The sequence below is a fragment of the Terrapene carolina genome, unplaced genomic scaffold (assembly GCF_002925995.2).
Source record: "Terrapene carolina triunguis isolate 2854851 unplaced genomic scaffold, T_m_triunguis-2.0 Scaffold88, whole genome shotgun sequence".
In the NCBI taxonomy this organism is placed as follows: Eukaryota; Metazoa; Chordata; order Testudines; family Emydidae; genus Terrapene; species Terrapene triunguis.
Genome location: NW_020664439.1, coordinates 27426169 through 27438693, shown reverse-complemented (window position 1 = coordinate 27438693; position 12525 = coordinate 27426169). Strand labels below are relative to the sequence as shown.

Genomic DNA, 12525 nt, shown 5'->3' with positions numbered 1-12525 from the left:
GGGTTTCGGCCCTCAGCTGTTTTCTTTGCAGTAATATGGCCCTCGCCGCTTTATGAGTTGTGCAGGCCTGCCTTACAAGGCATATTTTGTACAAAGATTATTACAATGGTGTGTGAATATAGGAGTTTATCTGGTCACACGTTTCTCCATTCTCATGTTCTGTAGCCATCCTGTTTCTTTGAATGGTAGGTTGGTCAGAAGCCTTTGATGGGGAACTACTGAAAAATAAGTAAAGTTAGGTCATCTGTACTTCTGCAATGAGACAAATGGAATCAGACTGTTGGGTTCCACCGAAAGACTCTGGGCTCGGTTCTCTTCTCACTAAAGAACAGTTTTACACTGACGTACCTACACTGACTTTAACCAAGTTCCTCCTCTGACTTAAACTGGTGTAAATTGGGAGTGACTGTAGTGCAGTCAGTGGAGTTACAGGGGTGTTACATTGGGTCAGAGAGAAGAGAATCAGGTCCTCTGAACTTAGAGGAAGCTGTATGTGAAAGTTCAGCATTTCCTCTGACGGCAGTAGAAAGTGCTAATGCACTGTTAGCATGGGGGGGAAATGAAGAAAATAATCATTACAAACTGTGCTTTTCAAATCACTCAATCTGGTTCCTATACTTGGGAAACACAGAACCATAATTGAGGAGATATTAATGATGTCATAACATTTAATGAACAGCTAAGAAATATTGCAAATGTGTGTTAGGTACTGGAAGTATTTGCACATACTTGTCTGTTAGTAGGATGCTGGAAAAAGTGGTTATACAATCCACTTTCAGGGGATTATGGATAGAGAGCTCCAGAGCCTTTCACCTCCAAGTCACCACTTCAAATCCAAACCTGACCAATAGCAATAGGAAGCTGTTAACATCTAATGCTGTTTGCTGTCCCAAATGAAGTGAGTGTCCGGGGCCTCAGTCCAGTGCCCATTGAATGAGCATCCATATCACAAATGTCACACTCAATGGTATTGCTGTCAGTCACAAAAGGGAGACCAAGGACGACTGGGCTCAGCGAATGAGCTACCTTCCCACCTCCTTGCTCTCTATGTAGTGTCAGAGCACGCTTACATTTTGTTTGCTATAGCAAATTCTCCATCTTGCACCTTCTTCTCCTTGGATGTACTATTCTGCAGTGGAAACGTGCTTTTTTTTTTTTTTAAATAAACCACAAGATTGATGGGAAAATCTTCCTGCCAGAATTATCTATTAGATTATGGAAGTCTCCCAAGGAAACTAGTGGTACCCCATCACTTGGAACACTTCGCAGGGCTTGGATTGGGGCAGATGACATCCTATCCTATCTCCTAGAACTGGAAGGGACCTTGAAAGGTCATCGAGTCCAGCCCGCTGCCTTCACTAGCAGGACCAAGTACTGATTTTTGCCCCAGATCCCCAAGTGGCCCCCTCAAGGATTGAACTCACAACCCTGGGTTTAGCAGGCCAATGCTCAAACCACTGAGCTATCCCTCCCCCTCTCTTCCATGCTGCCTTCTTGTTCTCCATAATCTAAGCTTTCACTGGTGGAGGGGGGGGGGGAGAGAGGGGAATGTCTGTAGGGGTATGTCTTCGTACAAAGTAAGCCTGGGTCCTAACCCTGGTATTGTCCCTAGCACAACCTGCCATCCACTCATGAAAACCTCTGGTCCGGATTTGGTGGTGCTTTAAACCTGGGCTAGCTGGACTGGCAGGGGATTTACGCTTGAGCCTGGTTTCCACTTTAACCCACCCAGTTTCCAGTAAAGACACAGACTAATCAAACACACATGCTGACCCTCCTGCAGTGTCTTCCCACAGTTCCCCCAGGCCATATTTTCTTCCCCTCCACCTACTTTCTTCTTCTGCACCAGAAGTCTTCTTCCAGTTTCTATACACCAGGCTGGCGTTTAACTCCCACACGGCACATCTCCAACAAGCTGGCAGAGGAGGAGATTCACTGGAAGGCTTCTCACTGCAGGGAGAAAATCAAAGCCCTAAAGATCCAGGATCACAATGGGCCTGTTCTATGATGAGGTGCTTGGCATAGCCCCAAGCACGAGTTCCCTTTCCCTGCTGGTTGGGGTTTGGGGATTAGAGGCGCTGGAGGGATCAGAGGAGCTGAAGCAGAGGCTGATTGTTTCAGGGCTCAGCCAGGACAATCTCTGGCTGGAGTCACAGGATGTCTTGGGGAGGGGGTAAGGGCGGAAATTGGGGAACAGCCCAGGGAGGATGAAGCAGAGAACTAGCATCGCTGTAGCTGGGTAAGACATGGGCTGCCACTGACAGTATGTTATTGTTAGGGGGCATTTTGATACAAGGGGGGATTGCTTTGCTTATGACTAATCTCACTACTTCAGTGGGGGATGTTACATGCTATTAGGTGGAATCTGTAAACAAAGATTCACTTGAGGGTGGAAGAACCTCCATTTTCCCTGCCACTGCTTCTTCCTCTCCCTCCCCAGCCACATGCGATCCAAGATGGATTCTACGCTGGGGAGCTAAACGTGCAACTGGTGATTTAGGGTGGCACACACTACTGCACACTTGTAAAGCAGGGATTACTAGCGCAAGCTGCGCAATGCCCACAAACAGGCAGCACGAGCAGGTAGGTAAGTAAACTTTCAGTGTGCTTTTTCTCACATTGACACTAACATTAAAGTGTTTTCAGAGGCAGCCTAAACACTAAGACCATGGTATGACCTGTGGGAGTATGGAGACCAGAGTACTATTAAGATTGAACAATGCTACGGGCCTAGGGGTTTGGCTGCCCTGGATGGGAGAGGGGGGTTGCAAAGGGATACCTGGTGGTGATTCTATGCTGCTGCTTCCTACTTCAGAATTCTGATGACGTTGGCCCAAATTTTACACCACTCCTGGGTTATGAGGCAGGAGGACTTCTCATTCAGTCTGTCAGGTTTCTAGGCAGAGCCAACTTCCCATATCTCCCTTTGTAGCTCAGTAGGCCCCTCCAGCTTCCATCGCCTCAGCGCTGACAGCACAGGGGGATTCCATAGCTATTAAAACCCACATTAGCTGTTTCCACTACTCTATGTCTGCATACAGCCTGTGTGATCTCAGCAGGGCACACTGCCGCTGCTGCCTTCTGGGGTGGGGAAGGAACAAGCTGCTGCCAAAATGCCCTGCTCCATGTCTAATGCCTTGCATCTGCTGCCTGTTACCAAAATGAGTTGTATTAATCACTACAGCAGGGACAGGTCATCCTCCTGAGTCAGAGCCAGGCCTTGCTACCCACTGGGAGTGGTTACTTCAGTGAGTTGCTGGGCTAAGAGCACTTCCACACAGGGGCCCACAAAGGACAGACATGGTCTCCCACTATACACTGCAAAAGAACTGATAGAGCACCACAGCTTAGGGAAGCTCAAAAAGCTATGGGATATCCCCACAGAAATCCTAGCGCCTCATATGGGTGAATGCCACACCGGTGTGGACACAGCCACCTGGGTCTGTCCTGGGTAGGGCATCCCCACTACCAGTCCCCACCAGAGCTAGCCTAGCCTGGGCTAATTGCAGTGAAGACATACCTGTCCCTAGCAGCTCTTATAGTTGACAAAATAGTCTCAGCGTGTGAACGGAGTGTAACTGAGGTAGTGATGTCTGCTCCAGGTTCTTCCAACCTAGGCAATAATTCAGGGAGGTGTTGAACTACCCTGTTTATTTCAATGGGTGCTAACTGTGATTCCTAGTGACAGCACCTTATAAGTCAACATTGTTAATTATTTCATGGCTCATCACAGCAAAGGAAGGGTGGGGAGGATCATATGATGAAGAATAGGGAGTGACTTGTGTGGGTGGAGCTTATCCTGTGAGTGGAGCTTGAAAGAGTACCAGTCCTCCCACCCCCCACAATTAGTCCCCACTACTTAAAAGAAGCCCAGTAGAGAGGGAACACTGACATGTGGGAGGACTATGGAGCACACAGTGTTAAAATCCCACTCTGATTTTATATCCTACAGGCCACTGTAGCAGGTAATTTCAATCCATGAACAGTTTTGCTGAGGATTTAGAAGAAGCTGCCAGCTGAGAAAGGAGAGAGTGTGGGGTAACACAGCTGGGTAGCAGCCTCCACATGTCAGGTTTTCATTTCCCAGCAAACCTGACTGCCAGTTTGATTCTCACTAACTGTCCTTGAGCTGCATTTAGAAATGTGCTCTAGAAGCTCCCTATAGACCACCAAAGGGGGGGGAGGGGGAATGGACAGATTCAGATAAGGGAGAAGCAGGCATGATGTCTCTGAGACTGAGACCTACAAAAGTGTAAAAAGGCCATAACTCTGAAGGTTTGTCTACACAGGAAAGCTTTACCAGTTGTATCATTATAATTATATTGGTGTAGTTAAACTGATCATTTTATATTGGTATAATCCTCCCTAGGGACAGGAAGAGTGGCTTTTTTTGGTTTTATTTAAACCCCTTCCAAAGTGACAGAGGGTAGAGTGAAAAAGCACTTCTATGCTAAGCGTGTCCACAGAGGGAGCTAGATGGGTCTAAAGTCACACTTTGAGTTATACCAAGGTAACTTTCCCCTGTAGACAAGTCCTGAGATGTCTGAGTCCCCCAGCCAGGTAGTATGTTTCAGTACATTTGCAACATAGATAGCACCAAGTGCACAGAAGAAAGAGGAATCCTTACCTGGTCATTGCTGGTGTTGTGCGTCTCAAAATCTTTCTCCTGTCTCTCTTGGTCTCCCCTCTCTGCCTGTGAAAGACTGCTCCCCACCTGGCTTCTAGGCCAAACAAACATTGCTGCCTACCATCCTCCTGCAATCAGAGCCACTGCAGAAAAGCAGCTGTGCCCAGTTAACCCTTACTGGTGTCCTTCCTTTTCTCCAACTGTGCATGTGGTGGTTGTGGCTTTACTCACCCCAGAGGCCTGCACACCCCATAACAATCCTGGAACCCAGTTGACCCTTATTTTCTCCCTTAACATTCCCACCCCCAAGTAAAGAGGGCTGCTTTGTCTGGCACCTATGAAATCTGCTCCTTGAATCAGCCAGCCAATCTACACAGGGCCCTGGAGTAGTGACACTGTGGTAAGAACCTTAGCTTACACTATTTAGCATGATTCTTTGCTAAGTCAGCCATACTCAGATAAAAGGCAGAATCCTTCCTGCTGCTTTGTATAGGTATGAAGGGTCCTTACATAGAGGATACACCTGGGTTCTGCTGTGCAGGTGGGGGAACAATCTGTGGTGATCTGTTCAGACACTCAGCACCTTCTGCATATTGCCGAGATTTCCTCCAGGACAGAGGGAAATGCTTAGGATGGGCTGGGCTGGTGGTGAGTGGGTGTGCAACTATCAAACTACTTGTACATCTCAGTGGAGCAGAGGGTGGGCTGTGCTACAATGAGTAGTAGTAATTTATGCCACTTAAATTTGATAACTTTGCTATGTGGAGCTTCAGCTCCCAAGCTCAACACTCGCCTGGCGAGCCAAACCATGCATAATTGATAGTGTGCAGTGTTCTCCTACTAGGGCAGCTACATAGGCGCCGACTCCGTGGACGCTCCAGGGTTCAAGCACCCATGGAAAAAAAATAGTGGGTGCTCAGCACCCTCCAGCCCCACAGTTGCTGATCCGCTGTTTGGTGGCTGGTGGGAGGCGCTAGGGGGAGTGCGGCGGGCTAGCGGGGGACCTGGTGGTAGGGAGCACAGCAGTGGTGGAAAGAGTCGGAGCAAGGGATGGGGGCATGGGGGAGGGGGGGCGGGGCCTTGGAGTGGAGCACCCACCAGGAAAAATAAGCAGGGCCTGTGGGCAACTAACAGCAGGGCAGTGAGGGTGAGAGTACGCAGCATTGGTGATGGAGGGAATCTTGTGTCTCAGACTTAAGTATTGGTTCTACTAGGACACAAGGAGAACGTGGAGGCAAAAATGAGCATTGCAGGGCAGCAAAGGAACCATTCCAAAGATGCCTGATGAGGATCCCTGGCAATGCAAAGACCCGAGAGCCTGATTCTCCTCACACCAATGGGTATCAGGAGAACTTCCATTTAGATCAGTGGAGTTACATTTGTGCACTGTGACCCCAAGACATATACTCTTAGGCCATGTCTGTACTAGCAGAAAAGGCGTTTTTTACACGATAGCTAACACTTTGTAAAATCTGAATGTAGACAGGGCAAGTTGCAATTTTACCTCAATGTAGCTGGTTGAGGGGATATTCGTGGGGTTCACCTCAACCACCTATATCAAGGTGAAACTACAACTCACTCTGTCTACACTCAGTTAACACTGTAAAATCCAACGCAATAGTTCTTTGTAAAATCACTTCTTAAAACTCTAGTGTAGACAGAGCTTGTAAAAAACTTTCCAGATTGTGTCCTTGAAGTATTTATCAACTGCACTGAGACGGAGTTAAACACTAGGATAGCACTGTGTGCAGTAATACTGATTAATACATTCATTGTTCAGCTGACTGCACGAAGTGGAGTATCTTGTAGAATTTTAAATGATCTAGAATGTGTCCCCTTTTGTTTTACAACAGCATCTCATGAGTCACTCAGGTGAAACTAGTAGATTAGGATACCAAGATACGCTTAGAAGATTTGGAAGGGGACATAATTGCTCTTTACTTGTTCAGACTTAAATGGATTTTTAATTATAGTTCTAAAACGACTTCAGATTCCAGTTTAAAGATTCATAAATAAAATATCTATAGATCTACGAGAGATTAAATGTAATGTTACGGGCTCAGGTAATCAAACTTAATTGTGAACAATTCAACTAATGGAGCCTGATTGAAAGCTAACTGATGTCAATGGGAGTCTTCCCATAACACCAGAGAGCTTTGGATCAGGTCCATAATGGTTACTAGTATGTTAAATGTGACTTCTTTTCAGTTATACTAATATAGGAATTGCTGCACTTCTATTACCATTGGCATGGAGAATGCTTTCTCTTTCCTAGTTCAACTCTTTAAAATAAAAATAAGTCCCCGATCCTTCAATGAGATCTGTGCGAGAAAAATCCCTGCATCCGTGCGGAGCTCAGTTGAAGCCAATCAGGCTCTGCTCATGAAGATCAGGTTAAGAGATTTTAAGGTCAGAAGGGACTATTATGATTATCTAGTCTGACCTCTGGCCTAACACAGACCCTAGATCCTCATCCGGTGATTTCTGCATCACACTTTTGTTTGGGCTACAACATATATTTTAGAAAGACTTAAAGAAAGACTTTAGAAAGATTTAAAGACCTCTAGTGAGAAAGAATCCACTATGTCTCTAGGTAAGTTGTTCCCTAGGTAAGTTGGAAAGTTAATTATCTTCACTGTTAAAATATTGCACTACATTTCTAGTCTGATTTTGTCTAACCTCAGCTTCTGACCATTAAATCTTATTATGCTTTTTTTTTTTGCTAGATTGAAGAGTTACTATCAGGAATCATGCAACTACTTGTACACCATGATCAAAATCACCCCATAACCTTCTCTTGGATAAGCTAAACAGATGAAGTCTCTCACTATGAGGCGGGTTTTCCAGACCTCAAATTATTCTTGTAGTTCTCTTTTGTACCTTTTCCAGTTTTTCAACATGCTTTATGAGATGTGGAAACCAGAACTGGAGACTCATTAATATATGTATTTTAACATAGAGGCAATGCCATCTCCCTACTCCTACTTGATATTCCCCTGCTTATCTACCATGTTCTCTCTCTTAGTTACAGCATCAGACTGGGAGCTCATATGCAGATGGTTATGTACCATAATCCCTAAATCCTTTTCAGTTTAACTGCCTTCCTGGATACTATCTCCCCTCTTGTAACTATGGCTAGCTTTTTGTTTTGTTTTGTTCCTACATATATGACCTTGCATTTGACTGTGTTGAAATGCGTGTTGTTAAAATAAGCCTGTTTTACCAAGCAGTCCAAATTGGTCTGTGTAATTGACTAGTCCTATCATTATGTACTCCACCAGTTTGTGTTGCCTGCAAATTTTACCATCAATGATTTTATATTTTCTTCCAGATCATTGCTAAAGATATCAAATGGCATTGAGCCAAGAACAGATCCCTATGGGGCCTCACTAGAAACATCTCATGGGATAAGGATTCCTCATTTACAATTACTTTTTAAGATCTATGAGTTAGCCAGTTTCATGTGGGCTACACTGATTTTGAAGACAGCTAATGTTTTAAAATTAGAATGTCACACAGGACTAAGTCAAATATATAATGTCAACTGTTACCTTTACCAACCAAACTTGTAATCCCATAAAAAAAAATATCAAGTTTGCTAGACAAGACCCTATTTCCCATAAAATACTTAGTCCTGCCTTGAGTGCATAGGACTGGACTAGAAGACCTCTCAAGGTCATTCCAGACCTACAATTCAATGATTCTATGAAATCATGCTGATTTGCATTAATTATGCTACCATCCTTTCATTCTTTATGGACTGCATCCCATAACAGCCTTTCTATAATTTTGCCCAGGATCTATGTTAATTAAATATAGGCCAGTTAAATAGGATGACACATAGTTTAAGTATTGGCATATTAGCTTTTTTTCAGTCCTCAAGAACTTCCTTAATGTTCCAAAATTTGTTTAAAAGTCAACATTATTAGTTCAGAGAGCTTCTCAGCCAATTCTTGTAATAACTTGCAACCAAGAGTATCTTGATCCTGCATTTAAAAAAGTTTTAAAGATTTTGGGATCAGGGCATAATAAATTTTCAAGTCAACTATGAACCAACAATTATATGCATAAGCACAACATAATTTAAATAATTTGACCCAAACATTTTTTTAAACATGAATATTTACTAACATAAATAAACAGGGTTTTATAACAAAAGGATGGGAAAATATTTACAATTTGCACATACATAATGAAACAGCAAGTGCATAACTGGTCACTTCAGGATTTCTTCTTTTTTTATTTTTTTAAGCCCTCCTCCAAGCCACTAACTTTAATCAGTTCTGCAAAGTCCACATTTTTTCACAAAAACTACTACAAATGTCAGATAAAAGTTCATTATAATGAATAATTTAGCAGCATGGAGGATTTTCAAATGGAGACAGTGTTACTAACTTCTTCATACTGAACAACAAAATAAGGGTAGCTCTGGTCATCGTTAAAAATGACAAAGATCTGAGGTTCAAAGTAATTGTCCACACAAGAGTCATAAAGGTCACTGGTGATGCTGCCAGGGTTCACAGGTGGCGGTCTTCTCATAGTATGATTGCCCACTGTGTATCTTCCTGTCAGTACCTTAGCCAAAAACATGTAATGAACTCCTTTGGGTGACCTTTTGGAAAAGTTATGAGAGTAGCTCGCCTTCCTGGCAAAGTAACTGCCTTGTCCAAACATGGTGGCATGCTTCCCACAGACTCGTGGATCAAAGTTGTGCTTGCAGATTCCATCCACTACATCCTGGGAGGTACCATGGAACAGGTGCCTTTCATTCATTATTCTGTCAAGCCCGGTCATTTTTTTAGACATATATTCCCTTTTCCTGGAATAGAAAAAGAAAAAGGATGAATTTTCAGTGCAGCTCTATGGATAAAAAGTTCTCCACATATTAGTGTTATCTTGAAGGTTAGAACTGCAAAAGGGAAAATTAGAACACTTCTTCAATGTGTCAAAATGTAGCATATAACCACCTTACACAAAAATTTTCAGGAAATATGTATACTGATGTTTATTTTTCAAGCAAAATTATTCAACTTAAAGCTGTTGCTTTTTTTTTTTTTAAAAAGAGATTTGATGAAGTTTATATATTCTGCTTAACAATCAGATTATATTTCATGGCCAACACCATCATTTCTTTTTTATTTCAGAAGGGAAGTTTTCCAACATGATAAAAGAAGACTATTTATATGGACTCACCTTTTATATTTCTCCCAGAGAAACTGGTTTTGCACTCTTTGTATTTTCAAAATTCTATATTTGGTCTCTGGCACAGTCTTGTGAAACAGATTGTAAATGGTTCTGTAGCTTTTATCTTCTTTAGAAACAGGCACTTGGATGAAGTCCTGAGCTGGATCCATACTAATCCAAGTTTCAGGATAAAGGTTTGGAGAGGTAATAGCAGTTGGAGATAAGACTTGTGAAGAGGCTGGTTCAGCTGATGTAGAAGATATTGGAGGATTGCCACCCAGAGTCCTAGTTTGGGAAAGAGAAAGAATTTGCATTTAAAAAATCAGAAATAAGACTTTCAAACTACAATTATTTAGTTACCAAGGTTCAGACTAGATGTTCACAATGTCCCTTCTGACGTTAGTCTATGAGAATCTCTTAAACTATTGCTGCTTTACGGCTATACGGCAATGCAGTAATTTATATAGCTCAAATTCTTGTTTAAAAAGAGCATGCCAAACATCTTATCTGTTTAGTCCCTAGTCCTGCGTCCATTCAAACCAATGTCAAAATTCTCATAAGCTTGCCCGAGTACAGAATCAGTTCACTAAGGGGGGAAAATCTCAGTGCAAACACCACTGGAAACCTATTGTCATAGTAATTAGTAAGGCTTCTAATCTGAAGAAAAACTTAGAATGAGTTGCTACATGTGTCAGTGGTAGATAATTGTTTCTAAATCTCTCATACAGACAGAACGCTACCAAATGGAAGTGGAATTATTTTACAAACTTTCTGTGATTCATTAACTATTTCCGTTGAACAAGCAACATACAAAATAAGAACAAAAGAACATTTTGATAACTCCCTTAGAACACCTTTCAAGAAGAAAAGGCATGCATGATTTATGATCCTGGATAAATAATGGGTAAACATAATTAAGCCCACAAAAGATAGCTGAATTTCAGCGTTGCATTATTATTGCTCTAATGTCCTGAGGAAAGCTGTCTAGAATTAGTTGCTTTTACTTGCATATCTGCATGTGTTTATTTTCATGCCTTGGACCAGCCTCTTTTGCGGGGAGTGCTTCCAGGTAAGAGGTGACACACGGGAGGGAGGAGCAATGCTGCTGTCTGTAAAAGCTGTGGCAGCAAAGGACCATTCAAGCCAGAAGGAGGAAAACTATAAGTGTTGGCTACACGTCCATTTGGCTGGATTTTTAAAATGCACAAAAATAAATACAGAGGGTGAAATCCTGGCCCTGCTGAAGTCAATGGGAATTTTGCCAGTGATTTCAGTGGAGCCAAGATTTCACCCATAGTGAATAATTCCAGTTCTGAAGCATGTTTCAGGATTGTGGGCAGGTACATTTAAGACTGGCTAACTTTAGATAACTAGCATAGTTTCTGGCTTATATTCACCTGATTAGGGACCTGAAGCTGCAAGCCTTATTCAACTGAATTATGCTTGCTTAGTTGAGTAGTCCCATGGTCGAATAAGGCTGTGCAGAGTCAGGTTCTATGAGCTTAAAATTTGAGGGCCAGATCTTCAGGTGATGTAAATAGGTGTAGCTCCACTGAAGTCAATGGAGTCAATGCAGCTATGTCAGTTTGCATGAGCTAAGCACTTGACCTGAACTCATTTTACAGTTGCCAGACTCAGGCACTGGGGAAGCAGGAAGGAAGGAAGTTGATATGGACACTTCCCTCTGATTCCAGGGCCAAGCCATGGCACAGGTGATCAGTAAAGAGTAGTCATGAGTAAGCAATACCACTTGGCCAAGGTCAAATTATGAAATTGCCAATCTCTGATTTAGAGCTTTGACACGCAAGGTACAGCTGTGTATCTAATCCCAAGCAGTGGAACTCATATTAAGCACACCCTTAAAGTTACTAGGTCACTTTTATTTTACAAAAAACGTATCCCTACTGAAACAGGGAAAATCTATGTGCTCTGGCTAGGAGGAAAGACAGACATGAGAACATTCTGTTTATCAATTGGCTACATTAGAGGCGAGTTGAGTTTTGTCTACATCTCAGGCCAAATCCTGCTTGCCTTCCTTATATAAGTAGTTGAATTTAGGTCAGTGAAACTCACTGGATGGGAAAGGCAAGCAAGATTTAGCTCCCTATGCCATCTTTGTAAAAAAAAGTTTACTATGGCACTATATCTATCTAAGAATTTGCTGAAGGCAACACTATTGCAGCCAATTTCCTTTGGTTAAAGTGTGGTTCTAGTTGAAAAGTGTGTAAAACTGGCAATTTCTTACTCAACCAGTCTGCTCTGTGTGTATTCAGAGACTCTTTACTGACTAAGTTATGTTCTCCCTGCTTTTCACAGCAGAGCCAACACAACTATGGGAGCGGGCTTCTATTCTTGTTCGTGCATTATCAGCAGAATTGTCAATTAAGTTCTGATTGCAGAATCTTTATTGTTGGTGATGTGTAAGCTAGAAAGAACGCAACGTGACTTTCTGATTAAAGGCTGAACTTACAGGGCTAAAAAATAGTTAGGTTTTTAAAAAAATAAGCAGCTTTTTCTATCACATTTGATTTGGGTCTCTGAGAAACAACAAACAGTGATCCCTGTAACACCATTTTTAACAAGATACTTTTCAGAGTAGAACTATACTTAAATCTATCTCCTTACATAGCTCTCATCTGTTGTACAATGCTGAAAAGTAGAACCACTAGCCAAATTCTGACCTCAGTTACAGCCCTATTAAAAACACAACTCCA

General features: G+C 42.5%; 1 protein-coding gene across 3 annotated transcripts in view; it reads right to left on the bottom strand.

Annotated features, from left to right (window-relative positions):
• Positions 1 to 8777: 8777 nt before the first annotated feature.
• Positions 8778 to 12525, bottom strand: part of TIPARP (TCDD inducible poly(ADP-ribose) polymerase) — a 67862-nt gene continuing 64114 nt past the window's right edge. For all 3 annotated transcript variants that reach the window (XM_024192682.3, XM_026650005.1, XM_024192681.1), the window contains exons 5-6: positions 9821 to 10096; positions 8778 to 9446 (exon numbers count right to left, since the gene is read on the bottom strand). In XM_024192682.3, coding sequence (XP_024048450.1) covers positions 8999 to 9446; positions 9821 to 10096 — 724 coding nt within the window. In that variant the 3' untranslated portion in view covers positions 8778 to 8998. The remainder of the gene's footprint in view (positions 9447 to 9820; positions 10097 to 12525) is intronic.